The 26,924-nt window shown below is 35.8% G+C and overlaps 1 protein-coding gene across 7 annotated transcripts in view; it reads right to left on the bottom strand.

The window, feature by feature from the left end:
• Window positions 1-11,176: 11,176 nt before the first annotated feature.
• CTDSPL2 (CTD small phosphatase like 2) overlaps window positions 11,177-26,924 on the bottom strand; it is a 79,364-nt gene continuing 63,616 nt past the window's right edge. For all 7 annotated transcript variants that reach the window (XM_059181401.1, XM_059181398.1, XM_059181399.1 and 4 more), the window contains 5 exons: window positions 19,219-19,281; window positions 19,036-19,115; window positions 15,908-16,034; window positions 13,895-13,990; window positions 11,177-13,287 (listed from right to left, as the gene is read on the bottom strand). In XM_059181401.1, coding sequence (XP_059037384.1) covers window positions 13,222-13,287; window positions 13,895-13,990; window positions 15,908-16,034; window positions 19,036-19,115; window positions 19,219-19,281 — 432 coding nt within the window. In that variant the 3' untranslated portion in view covers window positions 11,177-13,221. The remainder of the gene's footprint in view (window positions 13,288-13,894; window positions 13,991-15,907; window positions 16,035-19,035; window positions 19,116-19,218; window positions 19,282-26,924) is intronic.

The raw sequence follows: 26,924 nt of genomic DNA, 5'->3' as shown, positions 1-26,924 counted from the left end.
GATGACTGCAACAAAAAGAAGCATTATGAGGTTAAATGTAAAAAGGTAACTTTAACGGCGGGGGAGGGGGCGTGGGGGACCGGAATGCATGAAAAGTTTCCTGGTTTAAGTGCTTCGGTACCTGGAGTTTGAAAGACCACGTGAGATTTGTTCAAGTGCATTTCCTGTGGAGAGAAGGCTTATGGTCCCAGATCTGATGGGCACAATCGGAGATAAACTGAATAGGTAAACTGATTATAACAAAGGGTTTAAGATGGGCTAAACTGCTCTCTTTCCTTTGGGGTCACTGGGCTCCACTGCAGGGTATTAAGAGGGGAGCAACTTCAGATGTTTTTATTTTGCTTTAGTTGTTAATTTGTTTTTGAATATGTAATACATGTATTTGGTATAAAATTCAAGTTATAAAAGAATATATACAATGATCAGCCATTCAGTTCTTTCTAGAAGCAACAGTTCTGTTTCTTGTGTATCCTTTCAGGGAGTCTACAAATACACTTTTTTTTTTTTTAAGTTTATTTATTTATTTATGTACTTAAGCACTGTCTACACCCATGGTGGGGCTGGAACTCAGGACAGGGGAACTCAGAAGAGTCACAGGCTCTTCTGACTGAACCAGCCCGCTGCTCCTACAAAAACATCATTTTTTTTTTTTAATTTTTATTTATTTATTTATTTGATTTATTTGACAGACAGAGATCACAAGCAGGCAGAGAGGCAGGCAGAGAGAGGAGAAAGCAGGCTTCCTGCTGAGCAGAGAGCCCGATGGGGGCTCGGTCTCAGGACCCTGGGATCACAACCTGAGCTGAAAGCAGAGGCTTTAACCCACTGAGCCACCCAGGCGCCCCCAAAAACGTCTTTTATAAACATGGTCTTTCAAGAGACTTTCTACAGCTTAGTTACTCATAGTTTTTCTTGATCTACAGCAGTACTTGGGGAGCTTGTTGGAAATGCAGAATCTCAGGCCCCATCCCAAACCTACTGAATCAGAATCTGCCCATTAAAGTGTGAGAGGCAATGATACAGTCATCCATTATAAAGATAGATGAAAGGGTGGGATGCAAGATCCCTAGGACACAGTCTATCTTTTATTCACATTTGTATCTCCAGCATTTGGCACTGTATCTAATACCATAAAGCAAATGTTTTATGAATTAATTAAAGGAGAACACAAGCCTAAAGTAAAGTAAAGCAATGGTAACAGAGGAAAGGACTAATTGAGAAATATTTAAGGGTCAAAACAATTCGTTGACTGTGATGGTTAATTTTATGCATTAGCTTGGCTAGGCCATGATAACCAGTTTTTGGTCAAACACTAGTTGTTGTTAATATCCTTGTTGTAAAAGATTAACATTTAAATCAGTAAGCTCTGAGGTAAAGCATATTATCCTCCAAAATTTGGATGGGTCTTATCCAATCAGGTAAAGGACTTAAAAATACCACACCGAGGAAAAAGAAATTCGGCCTCCAGTCTGCCTTTGGACTCTGCAGCAGCAGCTCTTGTGTGGGTCTCCATCCTAATGGCCAGCTCTGCAGATTTCAGAATTGCTAGTTTCTATAATCTGTGAATCTGTTCCTTAAATCAGTCACTCTCCCTCCCTCCCTCCCTCTCTACACATTCACACACGCACACACGCGTGTGCGTGCACTCCCGCATCTCACGCTATTGGTTTTGTTTCTCTGGATAACCCCAACTAGTACAGTGACTGATTGGATGTGGAGGGGAAGGGGATGGCAGAAGTAGAGGATGGTGCTTTTGGAGATTGAATGAGTGGTGATGACACCAATCTATGGGTGCTGAAATAAAAAACATGAGAGCTATCCTTGCTTCCTCTTACCCCCTAAATTCAGTCACCAAGTTATGTGATTTATTTTCGCTATTAATCTTGAATCCATTTACCCCCATATCTCTTGCTACCACCTTCATCAAAGCTTTCTCTAGACTTTTCTATGATGACCTTCACAATTGGTTTTCCTTCTCCCTGGCTTGCCCCTCCACAGTCCATTCACTACACACCAGGCAGTTTGCTTATTTAAACATTTAAATCAGATCGTAACACCTATTTCTTGAGACTGTTGGGAACTATTCAGTGGCCTGTTATTTTTAAATTCCAGCTCCTTACTATAGCATACAAGGTCCTGTATGTTTTGACCCCTACCTCCCATCAGTCCCCTATGTCATTTTCTCTCATTAACTTCATTGCTACTAGCTGTCTAAGACTACTAAGCCCTTTCCTATTTTTGGACTTTGTACTTGGTATTCTTCCTGCCTACGATGTTCTTTCCACACATCTTTGCATGGTGTTTTTCTTTCAAATCAAAGTTCATATGTTACCTTTGCAGAAAGCTCTTTCCCCGACTTCCCTCCTGCAAGAGGCCTCCACCAGTTACTCTATCTCATCACTCTGTTTTTGTCATAACATTTATCACAATCTCTAATGACCCTGTTTACATATTTAATGTCTCTCACAATCTCTAATGACCCTGTTTACATATTTAATGTCTCTTTGGAGTAAGGGACTTTGTGTTCTTTACTACTGTATTCCTATTACCTGGCATATAGTAAATGGTCAATAAACGTTTTTGAAAATGACTAATGGTGCCTCATCATAATAAGGACTAAGGATAAATTAACTTATGATCTTCTGATCTTGACATTCTTGTGGGATGTCCAAATAGACATGTCTAGTATATATTTGGAACCACAGAGGCCGGGGCTATGGATAGAGGACCAAGAGTCATCTGATTACGGTGGTTGATGAAATCATGTGACTAGAGGCTATCTGATAATAGGACAGAATGAGAACAATCTTTGAAAGACATCAACATTTAAGGAGCAGCCAGAGAAAATGGGTATAGAAAGCATACTAAGTTTAAAAAAAAAAAAAAAAAAAAAAGTATCCTTCCAGTTCTGTTGTTTTGTTTGTAAAAAATTTAATTTTAAAACATTGTGGAATGTGTTGGGGTGCCTGGGTGGCTCAGTGGGTTAAAGCCTCTGCCTTCAGCTCAGGTGATGATTCCAGGGTCCTGGGATCAAGCCCTGCATCAGGCTCTATGCTTGGCGGGGAGCCTGCTTCCTCTCTCTGCCTGCCTCTCTGCCTACTTGTGATCTCTGTCTTTCAAATAAATAAATAAAATATTTTTTTAAAAAAATTGTGGAATGTGGTATATTTGAAATTTCACTTTTTGACATCAGGAGACCTGGGTTTTAGTCATTCAAATATCAGATTATATTGAATTGAACATTGAACACTAATGGTGAAGACTGGAGAAAGTGCACAATGATTCCTTATTTTCTGGAAATTGTCCTAGTACACAAGAGTAGGTAGGCTCTCAAAAGCTGTGTTTGCTTTCTTACCATAGCTGATTTAAGAAGGGCATAGCTGGTTTGGGAAGGTCAAAAGCAAATTGACTGTGAAGCTAATGAAGCTTTAGCTTCAGAGCCCCTAGTTACATGGACCGCTTCCACTCTTCAAAGAAAGCCTTCCAAACTATATATGCTTCAAACTCTGTAAAATCTGGAATTGCCTCTAGGTGGGATGTAAGTAACTCAGTGGAACTATCAGTTCTTTTTAGGTAGTCTCCAAAGGTGGCCTTCCAATGAATAGTACTCATGCCCTTATGCAATCTCTTCCCCTTGAGTCTGGGCTAGCCCTGTGATTCATTTTTAACCAGTAGAATAGGGCAGATGTGACATGGGATGCTAGGCCATAACAAGCCTCATAGCTTCCACCTGCACCTTTTGGAATGCTCACTCTGGAGGAAGCCAGCAGCCATGTAGGAAGTTTTACTACTCTAAGACTACCATGTTGTTTCAAACTAACTAGATGGAGAGGCTGTTTATGGAAAGAACCAGACATGGGAGTGAAAAAGCCATCTTGTGTATCCAGCCTGGTTGAGCTCTCATATGATTCCATCCCAAACACTTGAATGCAACTGCAGAAGACCAAAAAGCAAGAGTTGCTCAACTGAGCCCCATCACCCTACAGATGAGTGAGGGAGAAGTTATCTTAATTAAGCCTCTTAACTTTTGAGGTGAATCGTATGCAGTGATAACAGAAGGATTCTCTTTCCCAGGACTTTAGAATTTGGTGACTGATGACAGCACCCTGAAGGGAAGACCAAAACTCCTGATGAAGTGATGATTTTCCAGGCCACCTTACTTCCTTCTGCCTACACTTGAGGTCCAGGTGTCCAGCTCCTCTTTAAATGTCATGAGGTACCCCAGCATCTTTCATTCTTGGCCTTAGCAAAAAATTTTAACAAAGTCCAAACTTTGAAGTGTGAGCTCATTCATTGATTTATTCAACAAATAATTATGGAGTGCCTAGCCTATACCAAGGACTGTTCTAGGTTCTGGGGATATTAACTTGAAGATATTAATCTACATGCAATTAAACATGGGTTTGGGGAGTTGGAGATGCTATGGAGAAATACATGGGCTATATATATGCAGCCCTGATAAATTTGTTAAGCAAAAATGGAGAATTTATTCACAGTGTTGTGCATGCTGCTTTTTGAAATGAGGAAGCAGGGAAATAATTGTCTAGAATTATGTGCAACAAAATTCATTCAGTCCTTAAAATGAGTCTGTGATTCACATGTTAGTCTCTAGGGGAACCCTATAATCATACATAACAGTATTATTTTACAGATGATCAGAGTAATCGATCAGTGGTTTAACAAATTTATATTAAAACCTCTGCCTGTAAGAACTTCATCATTAAAACCATAAGGTGGTAAATGACAACAGAAATGCAGCAGAGGGGCGCCTGGGTGGCTCAGTGGGTTAAAGCCTCTGCCTTCGGCTCAGGTCATGATCTCAGGGTCCTGGGATCGAGCCCCGCATTGGGCTCTCTGCTCAGCAGGGAGCCTGCTTCCTCCTTTCTCTCTACCTGCCTCTTTGCCTACTTATGATCTCTTTCTGTCAAATAAATAAATAAAATCTTTAAAAAAAAGAAAAAGAAATGCAGCAGAGATGCCAGTGGTGGCTTTTTTTTTAAGATTTTTTTTCAAAGATTTTATTTATTTGACAGAGAGAGATCACAAATAGGCAGAGAGGCAGGCAGAGAGAGAGAGGAGGAAGCAGGCTCCCTGCTGAGCAGAGAGCCCGATGCGGGACTCGATCCCAGGACCCTGAGATCATGACCTGAGCCAAAGGCAGCGGCTTAACCCACTGAGCCACCCAGCTGCCCTAAGATTTTTTTTTTTTTTTAATTTATTTGACAGAGATCACAAGTAGGCAGAGAGAGAGGAGGAAGCAGGCTCCCCGCCGAGCAGAGAGCCCAATGCAGGGCTCCATTCCAGGACCTAGGATCATGACCTGAGCTGAAGGCAGAGGCTTTAACCAACTGAGCCACCCAGACGCCCCCCAATGGCTTCTTTTTAAGTGAGCTCCCTTAAGTACCAAACTCAAAATCTCAGAGATCAATGAATTAAGGCTGAAGAGGTTTTAATTGCATATAGGACAAGTTAAGATATTGATAAAGTACCAACCTCACTGAATCATTATATATGTAAAAATACTGGATTTATGTTTGATATAGAAACAACTAGGGGCACCTGTTCAGCTCAGTTGTTAAGCATCTAACTTCAACTCGGGTCATGATCCCAGGGTCCTGGGATCGAGCCCCAAATTAGTCTCCATGCTCAATCTCAGCAGGAAGTCTGCTTCTCCCTCTCCCACTCCCCCTGCTTGTGTTCCCTCTCTTGCTGTCTCTGTTAAATAAATAAATAAAATCTTAAAAATACAAAACAGAAAACTAATTGGGGGCACCTGGGTGGCCCACTTGGTTAAGTGTCCGACTCTTGATCTCAGCTGAAGTCTTGATCTCAGTGTGGTGTGTTCAAGCCTCATACTGGGCTCTACATTTACAAAAAAAAGGGGGGGGGTATGGAGCCTACATTAAAAAAAAAACAAAAACGGGGGCGCCTGGGTGGCTCGGTGGGTTAGGCCGCTGCCTTCGGCTCAGGTCATGATCTCAGGGTCCTGGGATCGAGTCCCGCATCGGGCTCTCTGCTCAGCAGGGAGCCTGCTTCCCTCTCTCTCTCTGCCTGCCTCTCCGACTACTTGTGATTTCTTTCAAATAAATAAATAAAATCTTAAAAAAAAAACAACAAAAAAAAGGAATTGAGTTTTTCCTCTTAGCCCTCAGTCCTCCCTAAAAGCCTACCCAAGGATTTTCTAAGACATGAAGTGACAGCATCTGTCTCTGTTCAACTCCTATATATTTTTCTTCACTTAGTTTTATATGGTACCGTAAAATCTGAGAGGACCTTCCTATTCCTGTCCGTAAACTGGACAACCCATACTCTTCCTAGGACTTTACCAATCTCCTGCCCTCACACTGTCCACTAAAGGGTAGCACCCAGTGGATTAACCATTTGTTGTCTTAGAGGAAGAGATTACATTGTGTGAATTAGGTCAATTTCTACATAACTCTTAACTGTTGTCCCACCCACCCACCCTATTCCCTATGTCAGCCAAAGTGATCTTTTGAAGACAAATCTGATCATATACTCCCTTGTTTGATTTTATATCCTTACGCCGCCTCCTCCCCGCCCCCCAGCCAAGCCTGGCTTTACATTCTTTCTAATAAATATTCTACAGATCTCAACTTAATGCTTTTTCAGCCAACCCAAGCCTAACTCCAGACGAGATTGTGTAACTGGCATTCTTAAAGCCACTCTTCTCCTCTGTGACCCTTGTCCAAACATTATTGTCAGTTCTCCATACTAGACTGTAAGCTTAAGGGCAGTGTCAGGTTTGCTTCTTTCCACCATTCATAGAGCCTGGAATAGTGGCTAACACATAAGATGATGTTTTAAAATGACTTTTACTGTCATTAGGAAGGCTGCTTATAGTTACTTTCAACAAATATTGCCATCTATCAAACATAACATTAAAGGTCATTATGTGGTAGCTACTAAAAGCTCTATCTAGTTCATTTGGTTATTCCATTAAGAAACTTCTAACTTGGCAAATCATTTGTATCAACCCCACTACCCCGACTACTGAACCAGATCTCTCAAACCATTCAGTACCATTTTTTCATCACCCACTTTTTCCGTAACACTCAGCATATTTTCATCAAATACGTTAACACAGGTGACCTCTCCATTATTACTTCCTGTCTTCATTTGAGTGTACCCTACTGCCCATGTTTTCCTCAAAAGAGCAAGGACATGTGGTATTACAATACTGTGATTTTCCACTGCCCTTTCCTGCCCCTTCTAGTTTCAGACATCTCCCCAGACACTGCATATTATCTCCTGCATATCCTCAAGAGAACTAGCTGCTTTAGCATTTTCACTGTTGTAGTTATTTGTATATTGCCTCACGGTTTATAACGTGTTGACATGTTTCATCTTTGTAATTCTGAAAGGTAGATCTTGGTGCACCTTTTGCACAGAAAACAAGGCTCAGAAAACTTTGTCTGGTAAGTTAACCAGCATTTGTGGACTTGGAATCAGACTCTCTCTGAATGATCCTTTTACTAACCAAACTCCCAAGTCAACTATTCACCTTAAGTCCAGTCATTTCTTTCTAAAGACAGTAGGGGTACTGCAGTGATTCTCAAACATGTATGTGCATTAAACTCCATTACAGCATAGGGAAAATAGTTATTAAATATTCCATCACAGCCAGGGGGTGAGGAAAATGAAGACATGCTGGTCAAAGGATAGACATCCAGTTGTAGGAGGATCTAGTTTTGGGGATCTCGTTAACAGCACACTGACTATAGCTAACAGTGCAGTAAGTGTGTACTTGAACGTTGCTATCAGACTAGACTTTAAATGTTCTCATCTCACCCTAATAAAAATGGTAATCAGGTAAAGGATGTGTCCACTAACCTTACTGTGGTAAACATTTCACAATGTATCAAGTCATCACACTGTACACCTTAAACTTATACAATGTCAATTTTACTCAGTAAAGATGGAAAAAAGTCTCACCAGAGAGATTGGGGTGGAACCAGAGTACTGTTTTGTAACTATGTGGTTCATGTTATTTTGCCTCATCTTGGGCTCACCATGATCTGGTTATTTGCTATCATATCTGCTTCTCAAAATTCGCCCCTTTATTCAGATTTTATTCTACTTCCTCAAACAGTAGTTCCAGAAATTGACTCCTTGTGTCTGTAACCTACTCTGTGTACCTTACCTGTATGTCCTGAAGATATCAGAGAGGAAAGTAATGTGAAAAAATCATGTAACTAACCAAAAAAAGCACTATACCAATATAAGCTGTTATTGTTTCTAATGGCTGATAAAATATCATCAAAGAAAAGTGTTTCCATAAAAGTTTTATTTATCCCCACAACAACCCTGTGAGGTAGGGTGATCAGGGCATTTGAAGATGAGAAAACTAAGTCTACATTACTTGTTCACGGCTATACTGCATAGTAAATATGTAGAAATTAAACTGAGATTTTTTTTTAAATATCCATGACTTTTATATTGATTCACATGGAAAAAGGCAGAGAGAATATTAACTCCCCCCTACCTTAATGCCAAAAGGACACTACCTTGAAAAATCCCATTTCAAAAGATGATAGTATTTCATTGCTTATTTCTACAAAGATTTATAAAATAAAAAAATAGTGAAATATCTTACAGTTAATATATATAATGGTCTCATTCAGGGATGTCCTCCAGCTATATATATGATCAACTATTCCAAGTGCTAGAAATTCAAACTCTTAAAAAAAGTATGAGACAAGAATGATAATGAGCAGTAGCCTGAATCTTCTTTATTATTCCTCCATGTATCTTGAGTAAGTTGTGAAATCTGATCCCAGTTTAAAACAAAACAAAACAAACCAACAAAAAACTACCACAGAGACATCCGGTAAACCTTTATTTAGTTGCCTATTCTCAAACCACTGCCACATTACTTAAAACAGTGATTTCCCAAAGCTGGCTATTAGAATCACTTGGAGAGCTTTAAAAAAACAAAACAAAACAAAAAAAAAACCCAAAAAAACAGAACTCTCAGGCCCCACTCTAGATCCACTGAGACAATTCTGTAGGGCCTAGGCCTCAGGAATCTGTATTTCATAAGCTCTTCAGAGTAATTCTAATGGTGAGGTTTGGGAACCACTGATATATTTTAAAATACTAATAACAAAACCAAAAAGTAACTAACTGTAAACTTGCTGCTCTCTTACCCCTTTTTAAAAATTTCTCAAAACATATTATATCCCCAGAACTCTTGCCTCTGGGCAAGTAATTTCAATTCAAGATACAGAGAAACATTTTATAAAAATGTATCCTAGTGAGTGAGACTTGGATTCCAATAATAATTTAAGTGGCATTTAAATACAAGATACTGAGTTTTGTGGTTCTTAATCTGAAATTTTAAAATGTGTTTTATACAGGTTCCTAGCAGGCTTTCACTTTCAGAAGATAGTAAAAGTAATGACACAATCAAGCATATGAGCACTGAAAAAATACTATACTCAAATATAGCTCATGAGAGGAATAAGAAAGTGAATGAATGACAACCTAAGGCCTTTTGGCCCATACATTTTTGTTCCCAGTCCACTCTTCCCCTATAAGGGGAAATAAAATAAACATTCTTTCCTAGTTGCTTGGCATAGTTATTCAGTGGGTAACTATTAACTAAGTTAATTTAGATACACAAGATTAAAAGAAGTAACAAATAAATACCTAGGAAGACAAAGAGAAGTCAGTTCAGAAAACCTTAACTATCTAAGGATGTGGTATATAACACCATCATGTTAGTACAATTAAATGAAGGCTTCAGTGTCCTTTACATTTCAGCTTTATGTGATTGACACAAGATGTGGAAGAGATCTGGTCCTTATGAAGAATTCTGTGCTCGCTGTAAAGATCTGTAGGAATAATGAAATGCTTTCTTCATTGATGAGATGAAGTCTCTATGTTTTTCAGGCAAGTTGACTGGACAAAACAATTAAAACGAACTTCTTTAGAAGGCTGAATGAAAGTACTATCTGGCTGAAAAAGTCATTGGCCAAAGATAACTTTTTTAAACCATTCTATGTTTAACACTAAAACAAAAACAAAACAGAAAAAACCAACAATAACAACCAAACAAACCAGAAAAACCAGAGAAATGTAAAAAAAAAAAACAACAATGTACACATCCATTTCACTGACAGGTACAAGAAAATAGCCATTTATAGAAGTTACAATGCTTTCAACAATCCCCCACCCCCGAATTTTGGGAAACAAGATAAAGCCATTGGGTAAATAAATATACATACTAGCTAATATAAAACAATTATGGTTTCAAATCGTTATCAACTCTTTTAAGACTCAGAGAAATATGGTGATATAAATCTGATTAGGGCTACATATATTACACAGAATTAAAAAACACAACTGATTTAAACATCCTAACAATAATACAAATATTTAAAAGAATGTCTTAAGAGCCAGACATTTATCACTGGAAATATCACAATTGTAGTATGTACTTCAGATATGTAATGTGTATATAGGTCACTTTTGCTGTGTCTTATCAGGTATCTGTCTCTCCTGCATTTCCTACGGTCAGTTTTTAAAGAGTTAATGTTTCCTGCATGAACTGAAGCAGTTGGGCACATCTCAATTCACAAAATAGACACCTCCACTTAACTAAATGGAAGTGTTTAAGATAACATTTACCAAAAGCTAAAGAAAAGGGGTAATGAGAAGGTAAAACATTCAAGTGAAAGGAAACTGGATAACTGTCTCTTCATAAATTATTTTAAATTTTTTATTAACAACAAATTTAAAATGACTGAAATCGAATAATGAAGAAAAATAAATTGGTCTCAAGAAATTCTCTCAGGCCATATAATTTCTCTTTATTTCTTTACAGAATCTTGTTACGCTAGATTCCTTTGTCAGTTGACTTAAAGAACTCTCCCAGCATGGGACTAAAAACACCTTTACCATTAATAAAAGATGATTAAAAGTTGGTGTTTATTTTAAAGTGCCCATAGGCATAACATTACAGGTGCTTACATTTCCCTTTCAGTTATGGGAAAGCCCTTTGAGACTGTGTTTACTTAATCAGAAAAGCTTTCAGCAATTGTAATGCATGCTGAAAGCTTAGAACTTGTACAGGTTTTGGGTTTTACTGTTTGAGCATTTAAAGGGGAGCAAGGAGAAATGTAACTAGGTTCACAATTTTGAGCAAGAGCATATGTAAAGGTAACGTATGTACATTTTATTTCAAGAAAGACAGAAGACAAACAGCATAAAGATGCCCAGATGCCCTAAAGATAAATACATTTCAAAGATTCTCATTAAAATGAATCTGGAGTATTTTTTCCTGCAAGCAAAATACCTTTCTTTAAATTAAAACAAAAACAACCAAAACAAACAAACAAATAAAAAAAAAACCAGTATTCTGAATTGCAAATGCTTTGCTTTTTTTTTTTTTTTGCAGAATATCTGCCATGATTATTTTTTTAATGAATAAGGATTTTCCACAAAACAGGCTTGCTCTACATGCTAGGTTTTTTAAACAGTTCAGTGACACAATATGCTAACTACATACACAACAGATAATATAGTAAGAAAACACTCAACCTGATGAAAAGTTAAAATCTTCATTAATACACTGAAAATTGACATAACTCATGCCTTTAAAATCAAAAATACAAAAATTAAATGTTTTCCTAAAAAGATTTCCTTATTTTAAGGATTCATTTGAAAATGAAGCTGCATGTAATTTGTACAATAAGTTGTACAAGTAAACAGGTAATATACATAAAAAATTAAGTGACATACTCCTCAATTATCAGTTGTCCACCTTTAATTTCCAATACTGTACTTTCTTAACAAGCATACAAAATATCAAACTTCTCTTTAGAAAAAGTGCCGTTCTTTGACATCCTTTACACAAAAACAGTCTGAGCCTGTGGCATGTTAATGCAGTCGAGAGGCAAAGCATACTAACTTTTACAAATTCTACCTTCCATAAAAAGCCTCCCGAAAAGGAGATTACACGCCACTATAAAAATATCAACCTCTTGTGGTAGCTGCATTAGAGAACCAAGGCTTGACGACTATTTTCATATAGCATAGAAAACCACTATGAGAGCATATTAACTGCATTGGTGGCTTGGGAGTTTACTGTGCCACAGGATTATGCATAGCTACTGTAAGGTACCAAGACTGTTACACAGAGTTTTAAATTGATTGTAACCAAGAGCATAACAGAGGTACTACCAGCCCATGCAAAATAACTAAAAATACTGAGTCACTGTGCTGAATACTTCATTCCTGGAGAAAACCAAAGGCAGCAGTAACCAAATCAAGCCCAACAGGTGACCAAACTCATTCTCCTCAAAGATTGGTGAGCACAGTGAAGTCTGAGGTATACCTTTATCCATTAAATCTGTGTGCCACTGCAAGATATTACCATTTGGGAACACATGCCATCACAATGGTTTAAATCTTTTGAATATTAGTCATTCATATATTCTTATCTACCCAGTCCTTTGATTTTTTTTTTAAAAGATTTCACCTACAGTAGAATATTACAGAAACAAAATATAAATGCATGTCTTTCTAAATGAAACTTACATGGACTAAAAGTAGAGAATATTTTTAAACAAATATACAATATGCAGGCAGACAAAGCAGGAAAACGGCCATTCAAATGTATAATAAAAAACTAAAAATTGACTATTTCCAGAAAACTATGAAGCGCCTTAACTAAAAGGAATGCATAATGAAAATCTAATCTAATACAGGTCAAAAATGTAAAAAGGTTATAAACCTTAACAGGAAAAATAAAACAACTTTTACTGGCCATTCCTGTTGAAATGAGAATCTTAAAGTAACAGAAAAGTGGCTACAAACCCACTTAGAGCACCAAACAGAGAGAAAATAAAAGTCCATTTTCATCTCTGTTATTATCATAAAATCCTGTGTGACTACAGGTCAAACTGCTGGTGGCAGAAACAGAATTCTTTATAAACTGCAGATGTCCTGTACATAAAAAAATTTCACTGGAGTTGCACTAGTTCTAAAGACTCTTCTGTTTTAGCCTACCTACTGTATGTATTCAATCTGAGATAAAGTCTCTTTCTGTAACCCTTGATTATTATTGGGCACCAAAGATAAGAAAAGCAAGACGGGGTACAAAAATGCAAAATTTCAACAGTAATGGCAATGTTTTTGTCTTAGTCCAAAAGGGTCCTGCATTCTCTCCCCCTTCAGTGATATGACAAGTCTTTGTACTTAATCTGGGGGCAGCAAATCATGCAAGCGAAATCTGTCTCTGATGTGAGGTCGAACATCTTCATTCTGTGTGGAGAAAAAGACATTTTTAAAAGCCACGTAAATTTCAAAAATATGATTCTCATAACATTCTTCCTTTGCAGAGGAAATACACAGTTTATTTTACAACTTACATTATTTTGTTTGGCCAATATAAAGCTACTATGAAGAAGCAGTTAACTTAAGAATTAAATTTAGACTAAAAAAACCAAACCTGTCATTCAGGTTTTAATTCTGTAAAGAACAATTATGCACTAAAGGGCAAAACCAAAGGACAGAAGTGTTAAGCCACTGAACTCTATTTGATATATTAGGAAAAAAGTAAAGCCAGAATAAAGTTTCAGTAGCATAAGCATGAATTCTAGACCTGAACTATAAAAGCAAAGTGAAATCAATTTGATATTACTAGTTGTGACTTGCAAGAAGCCCAGTGAAATAAAAACACCCAATCTACAAATTTTTAAATATTGATGAGCATGATTTTAATATAATTTAAAAGGTTAGAAAATGCTTGTAATCCTTTTCAACTTTGCCCTAATTTCATACCAAGCTGACTTAAAATGTCAATATAAAGTGTTAAAAAGGTTTGTTTCAGTAGAGTTGAGGCAACAAAAGAAACTTAAGATATACTTACCAGTTCTACAAGCTTCTCCAGAAATGGAATCAATTTTAGGAGCTCATTGTCATTTTTATCCATAAACCAGCTTTCTATAGGGATTCCATTAGATAGCTATAACGATAAATAAATAATTAAATCCTCTTTTTACATTTTGCCTACTTTGTAAAAGCCTGAAAGAGAAATAACAGATACTTAAGAAACGCATGTATATAATAAGTTCCTCTGAAAAGGAATGCCATCAAAGTTTATGCCTGTCATATTCCAACAACTCAACAGTGCAAGAGACCAGATGTTAGGGAATACATCAAAGCCCAACTGGTTTTTCCACGTAATGTCTTCCTAGTATATATGAAACTATACAAGAAAGATCCATTGAAACAAGTTTTGCATTAACATAACTAAAAGTATTACTTCACTGATTCAAGAAATAGCTACTATTAGTCAGTGCAAGGTACTGTGAATGAAGGAGTACAGCCAATGTAAAAAGAACGCTACCAGAAAGCCTATATTTTTACACATGGATTATATCACATTCATTTTATTCCAACAAATAGCAGGATAACCTGAAACAGCATTAATGTAGCAAACAGATACAATGGTATTTCACTGAAGAGGAGTCTAGAAACAAGAATGCAAACCATATTTGTTTCATAGTAAATAATCTCTAGGTTGTCTTTAACATTTATGCAGAAATCTGTGTTTAAGATGGAGGACAACTGAAATGATTTTATCCAGGAACCATTAAGAAATTCTTAAAAAACATGTTTCAAAATGTGAGCAGTGACCTATTTTGAACATATTTCAATACCATATGCAGTTTTTCCCTTTTCTCGCTTTTCATCTTTTTACTTTTTTACTCGTTCTATCAACATCCCAACCCAATTTCCACCATCCCTATTCTGTCCAGATTTATTGTGAAGGAAATCTCAAACTATCACATGAACATATTCATAATGTAAAACATTTTGCAAGGATGCCTCAGTTCTAGTTCAAGTTTTATTTCTTTAAAAGGTCTTCTTTTTTTTTTTTTTTTAAGACTTTATTTGTTTGACACAGAGAGAACACAAGCAGGTGGAGCAGCAGGCTGAGGGAGCGGGAGAAGCAGGCTCCAGGAAGAGCAGGGAGCGCAACGCAGGGCTTTATCCCAGGACCCTGAGATCATGACCTGACCAGAAGGCAGATGCTTAACCAACTAAGCCAACTAGGCACTCCCCCAAGTTATATTTCAAAGAAACACTGACACAGCATATAAACATATTGACAAAATAGTCTAAGAAATTATTTCAGAATATCAAAGCAAACATATCAGAACATGACTGAGGTATTTTTAATTCTCAAACATGTTTACAATTACTTAACAACTGCTAAGAATACTATTAACTGATATATATATATATATTAGGATTTTATTTTTTTATTTGACAGAGAGCGATCACAAGTAGGCAGAGAGGCAGGCAGAGAAGGAGGGGGAAGCAGGCTCCCTGCTGAGCAGAGATTTCCTGATGCAGGCTCGATCCCAGGACCCCGAGATCATGACCTCAGCTGAAGGCAGAGGCTTAATCCACTGAGCCAGCCAGAGGCCCTGATATATATTTTATAGTCCCTTCTTATTTAGGCCTACTACCCAGATTTTTATCTGTGTTGTACTTAATTGAAAGAAAATTTTCAGGGCACCTGGGTGGCTATGTGTAAGTTAAGCCTCTGCCTTCGGCTCAGGTCATGATCTCAGGGTCCTGGGATGGAGCCCGCATCTAGCTTTCTGCTCAGTGGGGAGCCTGCTTCCCTCCCCTTCTCTTCTGCTTGCCTCTCTGCCTACTTGTGATCTCTCTCTGTCAAATAAATAAAATCTTAAAAGAAAATTTCTCACATGGAACATAACAATTTGGCATTTCTAATTCTGAAAGATAATACTAAAAACAGAAATTTCACCAGTCAAAATTCTGTTCTCCTATCATATTCTGTTTGGCAGCATTTGTTCTCACACATATATATTTTTTCTGAATTTGTTTAGCAACCCTCCCTTCCTACCTGATATGCAAAGGCTTGTGGTGAGTTGTCAATTATTATAGTCTTTGAAAGATCTCTTCCAAGGATATTTAAGTCCTTTATATAGTTTCCTTGTACACAAACACAATGTTCACGGAAAAGCCGATGCCTAAACATAAAAATAAAAACAAATTAACTAAGAAAAAAAATCTCTAAAAATTACAACATATACTGAAACATACATACACATACCATAGGCTTTATACTTTAAGCCTTATTATTTTCTCTCACAAAGGAAATTCAAATATAAATGTGAGCCTAAGCTTTGGGCTACAGTTTTACTTTTTAAAAATGTTAGCAATTATTGAAACCTTACAACCAATTATTACCATGCCTTTAAGAACTTCGGCTTATCCCAAAATGTTATATTAAATTATAAAGAGGGATTAAAAACTCTGTAAATTGTTTTTGTAATTTATTTACCCAGGAAAGCTCAGTTCAGATGCAGCATCTGGTTGTCAGCGAGGTCCTGCTTTTTAACCAATTTTCCAGATGGTTGACTGAGGCACAAGGAGGTCAAGTGACTTGCCCAAGGTCACACAGTAAGTCAGTGGTTAGCCCCGCATTGGAACCCAGGATCCTCCTGGCTCCCAGTCCTTTGCTCTAACCAGAAGACCACACAGCCTCCCTATCCCTGTACATGCCAGAATAGAAAATATAAGAAGGAATGTTTCTGTGTTGGCATTTTAAAAAATGTTTTTAGTTTCCCTTATAGTTTTTGAGAAAAGGTGTGGAGGCCAAAACATTCCATCATTTCAACTTTTCCCAAACACCCATCTTTCTTTTAATTTAGTTGAGTGTGTAGATGATTATTTGAAAAAACAAGGATTGAATGAAATGATGAATTCAGATTTAAGTATTACAAATGTAAACTAATGTTTTACCAATGATACTTAACTGAAAAATGCTGTTATCATTTTAAAAAGCTATGAAAGGCTGTATAATAATACTTATAAAACTGTCAAAATTATATCATCTCATTTAGCACTCAAAATGTTAGTCTCCAAATATTACTAATAATACAGATCACCTTGAAATGTATACGTTAATAATTTGGTAAATTTGGCTTCCTTGTGTCTTAATCCCACTAAACAATTTTCAGCAGCTAGGGTTTACTCATACCTCTTATTTTTAATTACGGAATTTCAAGAAAGGGGCATTTTCTACCAACAAAACTTGCCATAGCTCTGAGAACAAAACTCAACCTTAAAAACACCAGTGCCAGTGGTGATGACAGTTTTCTAACCAGACAAAACGTATTAAAAATAGTTCTCTTCCTCCCTTTTTATAAAGAACACTTTTAACTAAACCATGATCTACCTCTGTATGGTTTAAAGACCATCCTACTTTGAAAAGGTTAAGACCAGACAAAAGAATTTTCATTCCTGGTTGGGCCTGTAAGATTCCATTTTTATTTGTATGAACATTTATGTTACATATGAGGATACTGGAGAAGCCAGTGCAGCACATAATGCAAGTTACTACTAATGTTTCTTCCCCAATAACAGCAAACTCACCCAAGACAGGAGACAAATGACTATATCTATGTGGATACTAATGATTACTTCAATTAAATTACAATAAAACTCCTCCAGTTATTCAGGAGTCTGACAGTCAGTCAGTAGCAGGTATTTGCAGTTTTACAAAGGAACTACTTTTGCCAGTCATCAGATTTGCATTTGGACACATGAGATTCAGGCATCATCGAATTTCTGAGTCTCCCTTGTCTTCAACATAATTCCCTTTAGCATTCTAATGAATTCAATCTACTATTCAAAAAGTTCTTCCTGTTTTAAATTATTCAAATACAACTACATAAAACAAATTTAAACTCCCAAATATTTAAGTTTTATAGAACTAGTTTAAAAGAGGGGCATTAATTTGTAACATCATAATTCCATGACTATGACTTGCCCCCCAGTTAAAACTGAAATCTCTAAGAGGGAAAGGCTGGTATTGCTCACCACTGTTGCATGGAACACTGGAGGTGCTGAACAGAAATTTTCAGAATGAATGAAGTCATCAAAGCAAAATCATTTGTGTACTTTTGTTAAAGTTAGGTAAAATGAGCATGTATTATACTTTCATAAATAGAAAACATCATTTTCATTTCTGATCTGATGCTTGCTTATATGGAAGATAAAATGGAAAGTGACAAGGGCAAATTCTGATCCTTTAGATTAAAAAAATCACAGTTCTATTTACAAGAAAGAAAATCTAAGTATAGACATCAGAAAATGGCTTTTCGCATAGCTGCAACCACTCAATATCAAAGGTACCATTAACAGTAGAAATTAGGATTTTCCACTAAAAAAATATGGAAGAGAGTATTCAAGAAAATGAACTCCCAGGTATTAAAGTTTTCATGAGCCTTTTCTGGCATCTCTTATAGCTCTTAGTCCAAAAAAAAAAAAAAAGATTAACTCTGGCATCTTAAAGAATCCAGCAAGACTGCTAACAGTCTTAATATCTCACTTCAGTTGAAACAAACAATGGAACTAATTTTCAAACTGTTTTAAAATTACCCAAGGCACTCCCACCTAACCAGGAACACACTGCATCTGCTGGCTCAGGACACACACAAGGAACTGAGTCCAGATCAGGATAACTTGAGTGACTAAACCAACTGCAATTTCCAATTAGAGTCATGTAATGTTTTCTTTCCATGGAGGACAAATTTGCTCTTGAAAAAAGCAAAAGAGTTTAATTTATCCTTTCTGTTAAAATTAACCTTTATTTCTCTATGCCATTAAACAGGGGACATAACATGCATTATCTCAGAGACATAAGGAAGTGAAAATATCATGCACACAGTGAAAAATTCCACATACCCCCAATCTCCCCCCAGTCCCAAAAAAAGTGAGGATACAGATGGACTGTGAATGAATATATACATTTGATCTTTGTATCCTTTAAAGAAAGTCTGTCTGGAGTTATATCATTTGGAACTCTTAAAGAGTTTGGGGCTTAAAAAAATTCATTTCACCATTCAACACAACCAATCTCTATATATGCAGCCAACTGAAAATGGCCATCAAAATTAAATAGAATCAAAGTAATTTCATAGATCAGTGTGACAGACATTTCCACTATTTCTTAATTAAATTTACCTGACCAGTTGCTTTTTAGGGTCTAGTATGTTCAGTAACTTGTCTGCATACACCTTCTTAGAAGCAGTAAAAAGAATGATCTACAAATTCAGGGGAAAAGAAGTAATCATTATACATGATCTAAATATGGGTACTGTATTGAATAAAATAAAAATATTATGTAATTAGCTTAAGCATGTTTACCTCATACATCTGAGACATTCGTTCCAGGAATTCCCTGAAGAATGGTCTTAATCTCACGTAAACCTGAAGAAATAACAAAGACACACTTCAGTAAATAAACATACAGAGTAGAAACAACTTATTTATAAGAGATGTTGTGTTCTAACTCTGAATATATTATAATTAAGAAGTTCATATTTTAAAGTAATAGAAAAGTTCACTAAGTACCACTCAAATATATTTCATAAACCAAAAATCACTTAAAACAATCTTTTGGTAGGGAAATAACAGTCATTGTGATGTTACTTTTTAATATTTAAATGGCGCCATACAATGTAATAGAACTTTGTGAAATATTATTTTAGTAAACATTCAAACTAAAAACTGAAGGTTTCCCTTTGAGATTTTGATCCGCCAATCAGCTCCATCTTCCAGCCAGGTAGCATCCATCCAATTATTAGGCAGGCTGTGTCCACCTCTAGCTGACCTGTCTCAATGACCTTCCTCTATATTCAGAATTTCTTCATAACAATCATCTGCTAAGAATACCTTTATTTTCAATCTCTATAAAGATAAATTATGTTCAAGAAAGAGAAGTCTGGATTGGTGGGTTTAAATAACTGGAATTTTTCAGAATTCAGTCTTTTTCTACATTTACTGATTTAGATGTGGCATCTAAATTAGCACTACCAGGCTACTTGAGACTGAAAATATAACAGTCTAATACCAGTTATCAAAACTTACTGGCAATATCAGGAAAAACTATAGTACCCAAAGAACTGTCTATGGCCAGACCACCCTGAACGCGCCCGATCTCGTCCAAAGAACTGCCCTTTCTTATTTATGTTTGTCTGTTTCTTGCCTACATTTAATGTAGCTCTTATAATACACTCCAGAATTCAAAAAGAACAGAATTATAAGCCAAGAGCAACCACTAAAATGGATTTAGAGAAGATTTTAAATTATATTAATTTTGTGACAAAATTTTATAAAGACAATTTTATACTTTATACTCAACAGTGATTATTAACTTCAAACACCATGAATAACAAATATTTATAGAAGATGTATGCACCAGATTCACTGGTGCATACCCACTAGTAACTACAAATTCAAAATCTAGGCTTCATGAAATTTAATTGTCATTAATAGACATCCATACAAAAATAATAAAAATTTCGTTTTGGGAATGTTTTGAGGAAGAACAGGGAAATCAAGCAAAGGATTCTAGGAAGTAGTGACAACTGTACTACCAATCTTTATATCCAGGGCCCTCTGGGCAGAAGACAATGTCAAATATACAGTAAATACTTGATTTAAAACAGAAACAAAAACTGTTGAGTAAATGAAATAGAATTACCCAAAGTTAAGCAATATAGACAAAACAGAGAAAGAGAAGCAAGCCTATATGACTACATAAGGACAACTACTGAGTTTCCTCAAAAACTAATCATTTGTAGAAGACAAATTCTGAACAATTATTAATATGCTAAGAATATCACTACTCCTACCTCTAGGCTAGAATGATAAAGTATACTTGCTTTGAATCCCTATTAGGCATTTTATTTCAATCTCTTGACTAATCAAAACAAAGTAAAGCCATATACCCCTACCCCTAGAGCAAATAAAAACAACCAAATCCTTGGTATCCAATCACTATCATTTAGGATGAGGCACAAGAAATTTAACTAAAGCTGCTCTTCTAATTAATTTTAACATTTTTCATCCTAAAAACATTTGGTATTCTTTGTGGCCAACCCAGGTAACTGACAGATTTCAGATATATTACTGTCTTAACTGGAAATAACATTTTTTATTAACTATGTGTCTTTTCAAAAATAGATTTGTGATGATTAAGGAAAAAAAATCAATTTAGTCAATACTTTTTTCCAATGACCTCAAGGATGATAAACTATGAACCATTAGTCCTAATTACCAAAATACTTTATTTTTGCATTTTTGTTCTCAGAATCTCTGTTATCACTTGCTCCATACTATAAACTAAGTAAGGTCTCTGTAATTTGGGATTTGTTTCCTCTGAACCCTAACATACTTCCATTTTATTTTAGAGGAATATTTCTATGTAAATGATATTATCCAAGCAGAGGAAGTGGAGCACCATACAAAGGTGACATTTTTAATTTCTTACACATGACTTCCAGATTAAGTCAAAACTATTATTTCATTATACATAGAATGTATGCTACTATATACTATACTACTTTGACCATTCTTAATATAAAAATACATCTTAAAATTTGACATCACTCTCAAAATGTACTTGTTTATAGGAGAAGATGTGGCCCTAAAGATGGGGAATATATTGCTAGACTGTTTCCTTACATGAGAATAGAATTAATTGTTAGCTATAGAAGTTCCTATCCTCAAAACAGATTCACCATTTGAACAGGAAGGTATTTCAGTATTAAAATGTATACACAAAACTAAGGTGGTTAGTGAAAAAGAAGAATATAGAAAGATACAACATTATCTGAGCAGGGGTGGAAGTTATGCTTTGTGCTGCAAAGGCAAAATCTCAGAAAGAAAAACAGAAATTGAGACACAAGGCCAGCAGGATCTAAGTCATTTGGATGGATATATTAAAGCAAAAAATATATAAAAGTCAAACACTAAGTACTATCTAGTAGGAAACAGAAAACAATTTAAGATATGTATAATACAAAGAGACAATTACTTATCCTGTGAGGTCACAGAGATACAGAAATACACAAATGCACAGAGGCATTACAGAAAGCTTCCAAATCTATTCCAGGCAGATATTCTTAACTACATTTATCTTCTCCTAACTTTCTCATCATAAAGATTCCTGTCCTGAGCTGCCTACTTCCTATTTTCCACATTCTTTCTCTATTTAGTATTTCACTAACCATCCTTCTTCAAACTTGTAACTCTTTACAAACTTTTAATCTTCCCACCATTGAACAACATGAAAAAGCCAAAAGTTTAAAAATAATGCAGAATGCTACAAAGAAACAATGATATAAAAATACCGTACCCAAAGATACATCTCGAATAGGACTCACTACTATGCAAAGATATGGATTTATGAATATGTTCAAAATACAAAACATTAAAAATAAAATCTACTAGAATAATACCTGCAAAATAGTGATAAAGGACCTAATCTTGTATATAATCTGTTATGGACTGATTTTACTAAAATTTAAATTTTATATAGAAAAGTAATGAATATATATAACAAAACATTACATTAACAGTACATCAACATTCCTTCATATGAATAATACCTGACAACCTGTATTAAGACAGTGAGAACATCCTATAATTGTGTATATACATACTCTAGCCAGGCCATAAATGGTAAACAAAACCAGATATAATAAAAGCAGTCACCAAAATAACAATCTAATTATAAACTGATTAGAAGTATTTTATGACAGTCGTATTCATGACTAAGTATGTGATGTCAATCTATATAAACTGAGTAATTTCTATTAGTTTACCAAACCTTATCTAATTTTTTTTTTTGGTCAGAGAGAGAGAGAGCACAGGCAGACAGAGTGGCAGGCAGAGTCAGGAGAAGCAGGCTCCCTGCGGAGCAAGGAGCCCGATGTGGGACTTGATCCCAGCACGCTGGGATCATGACCTGAGCCGAAGGCAGCTGCTTAACCAACTGAGCCACCCAGGCGTCCCAAACCTTATCTAATTTCATAGATAACTTTAACAGCATGACCAAAAAAAAGAAGAAGAAAGAGGAGAAGAGGGAGAAGAAGAAAACACCCAAAGCAGCCATGCCTTTGTAGGCAAGTGAAGAAAAAAAAATTCTTACATGTAAATCTTTTAAGGGAAAATATGTCTTAAAAAAAAAAAAAAGGTTTACTTTATTTTAGAGAGAGAGCTCAAGCAGGGGAAGGGGAAGAAAGAGAGGGACAGAATCTCAAGCAGACTCTGCACGGAGCACAAAGCCTGGTGTGGGGCTGGATCCCAGACCCTGAGATCATGACCCCAGCCAAAACCAAGAGTTGGAAGCTTAAGCAGACACTTAACTGACTGAGCCACCCAGATGCCCAAGGAAAAATATTTCTAAATGGCTGTAAGGAAAGATAATACAACCTTACCATATTTAAAAGGAAATATCTTATTAAAAATTTTTCCACAATATCCTTTGAATTTATTGCTATACTGATAAAGTTTTTGAAATTGTTTTAATTTCATGCTGAACATGGAACTCAAACTCATGACCCCAAGCTCTATACTGGTATAGGTTTAACACAAAACAAAACAAAAGAGTTAATTCAGTGGGGCTCACCTACGTAAGAGTATGGCACCTTTAAATAAAAAGATGATTGGTAAATACTATTTTTATAATCAGCAGTAAGACTTTAAAGCAGTAGAAAACCAATAAAGCTGGGGAATGTGAAGAATGAGATGCTACAAGTAACTGAAAAATCTAAACATTAGTAGACACCATAGGTGTAAAAGTTGACTCTGCCAAGTTGTTAACCCTTCTATACACCTCAGTCTCTTAAAGTGGGTAAAGTAACAGTACCTACCTCATAGGGTTGTTGTGAGGGTTAAACAAGCTAATACATGTAAAGTACCTAGAAGAGTGCCTGGCACACTGAGACTGCCAACAACTATTATTACTATCCACCCTATTATTTAAAAGTAATCAGTCACAAGGAGAATAGCTGGAATGAGTATGATTCTATGGGGCAGAACTGGATAACCTCAACTCAAAAGAGAAAGCTGTACAGCAGCAACCTATACTTTTAAATCGTGTATTGCATCAGTATCAAGCTTAACTATTTAACTTAGTGAACATTTTCTTAGCATCAATACTAGAGCCTAGAGATAAAACCTTCTGTAAAGAGGGTTGCTCAGGCAGGCCCTGCGGAGACCTCAAATTCATAACCCACTGAGTGACATTATAGTCATCCTTTGCTTAACACAGTTCCAACAAGAAGTAGATTGCTGGGGAAAGTATTTGTAGGCAGATCAATCTGAAAATGAATAGGTAAATACTAAAACATCAAAATAAAAAATAGTAAAAACAAAACCCCTAACTAAAAGATTGTTCAAAACATTATACGAAATAGGAATAAATCAGAAAAGGGATTTTCCTATAAAGTCTACATGGGATAAAGTGAAGCTTATGGTATTCATACAGATAAACTTCCAATGAAGCAAAATTTTCAAGTAAAAACTGGCCATTACATACATACATATATATTTTTTATGTGTATATATATATACACATATATATACACTGTTTATTTGTATGTGTATATATATATAAACTATTGCTGTGTTTATATTTACATGAAATTTAATCATTTTAAAAGCAAAAAAAGGTCATTTTTAGTAAAACAAAAATGCTGCCTTTAAAAACAAATTCTAAACTGTCTAAACAATTTAATATGCTTAGCAATCAACTGTTCTCCTCTCCCGTTAGCAGAACGTTTTCAGCTGTTGAATAAGAATTTTCCATGCATTTTTAAAATAAACTGCCTCTAATTTTAAGATACATTTACAAAGAATACAAAGAATTCCTCATAAAATACATTTTATCATCTTTGAGAAATTGATAACTGTAGGTTTCAGCTCTCTTTTTAACCTTAAAAATCAGTAATGAATAATTACAATGAAAAAATTAGTACCAATGACTAACTATACTTACTAATAAGGAAAGTTTCTTTAAAATTACTTTTTAATATTAACCTGCAACTAATTATCATAATATTGTCATTTTAATCCTCTAAACTAAGTGTCCACGGCCCCAAATGTTTTATTTAGGGCACAATTATACATACTACTTTTGTACAACAAAAATTATGCTTTGTGAAGTTCAAAATAAAATGCCTCTTGGTTAATATCAATTTAAGTCAGAGCCTGAGAGAAGGAAAAACTTGATTAGATATTTACTACGAAATTCTTCATTTACATGATTGCTTTTTCTTCATGAAGCAAAAATAATGCTGACTTTTCTACGAAAGACTATAAAGAGGAGAAAGAAGCCACTGATCCTCTATTCCTCTTGTTCTGTAGTACAAAATATTTGAGATCTTGTGAAAATTACTCTATGCTATAAGGTTGCCAGAAAACAAACTACAGTAATGGGGAAGAGGTGGAGCTTCGCTAAACATGGATTTCCCACCCACCTCTCCCCCCAACTTTTCCCATACAAGCAACCTCTACTAATAAAACAAAGTACCCTTTAGCAAGTAGCTCCCTACGGAACCTATCTCTCCTTGAGTGCTTACCACAATCTGATTTCTGGACAGCTGACCCAAAGTTTGATGATTTTACTGATCTTCAGAAAGCCACTGACTGGCTAAAGTCTTATTGGTGAACAGAGTCAAAAATCAGATGCCCCTGCCATACTTTACAGAATGAGGAGTTGGACAGCACAGTTACGTTTGGCTGTACTGTGGTGAAACATATGAGGCATCTTCTTTTTGTCTTCAATTAGCCACGTTTGGGCTGAGTAGCTCTATTACATCTTCAAAAAACTGAGCTCCAGTTCTTGATGGAGATAGAGGAAGGTCATTGAGGAGGTGGTTCAGCTCAAGAGCTAAGTGAAAAATCTGTCTTTTGATTCAGTCCTGCTTGTGGATAGAAGTCATCTTCTGGATGGAAGAGGGAGTGAGATGACCTAGAGTCTTGAATTGGTGGATCTGCAGGAACAGAAACTAAATACAGTGGAGACCTCTTAACTGAGTAACACCACGAGATGGATTTCCTGACAATGTGTCAATATAAGCTAAATATAAAGATTAAATATGTGCACTGGAAATGATCATGCACTTGTTTTTCCAGATATCAAATGCATTTGCACCATTCTATGAATAATACATTTTCCCAATAACTAACTTCTGTAAAATAATTTAGGGAAAAACAACCAATTTAAAGGGGGGAAAAAGACCCATTCAAACAAAAATCCATATACTTTTGCTTTATGAGTGCCATATCCTCACTTTAAAAACTCAGTTCTTTCGAATGACTTATTCCCTCCATCTACACAAACCACAATCTGTCTATCCATATAGTGTCAGCAGTAACATATATCAAATTCTGAGTTTTATCTTTTAGGATTTGTTATCCCCCAGAGAAATGTAGTTCAAATACACTTAATGTAGTAAATTGAGGCTTGAATAATCGACCTGCTCAAAAATTCTGAGAACTGGATTAAGTAAGTTGAGTCCTACTTATCAATTAAAGAGAGTATATACCATTAAGGCAGGCAATCTTTAAATATGAGTAGGGATCACCTTAAATTTTCCTTAAACTTTCATCTGGAAAAAAACTAAGAAAGCCCACAACCAGATTATAGTGGATCTAGTTTTTAATTTCTCTATACATTATTAAGAATTCTGATGAACATTTGATTACTTACTCCCACTTAGAATTTGAGTATGTAAATTTACTGTATATACTCTCATAATTATTAGACCAAGGGTCACCAAACTATGGCTTGTGGGCCAAATACAAACCATCACTTCCTTTTGAAAATGAAGTTTTACTGGGACACGCCACGCTTATCTGATTATGTACTTACTGTCTATGACTAGTTTCATGCTACAATGGCAGAAAAAGTATTTAGAACAGAGACTGCAGAACCTAAAATACTAAGAACTGTCCCTTTTCAGGAAAAAGTTTGCCAACCCCTAACATAGATGATTATTAAAGCATACGTAAAACAATTTACACTTAAGTAAATTAAAAAAAATTACACTTAAGTTGTT

This window comes from Mustela lutreola, chromosome 7 (assembly GCF_030435805.1).
Source record: "Mustela lutreola isolate mMusLut2 chromosome 7, mMusLut2.pri, whole genome shotgun sequence".
Lineage (NCBI taxonomy): Eukaryota > Metazoa > Chordata > Mammalia > Carnivora > Mustelidae > Mustela > Mustela lutreola.
The sequence above is the reverse complement of the archived record's forward strand: the minus strand, read 5'-3'. Positions and strand labels throughout refer to the sequence as shown.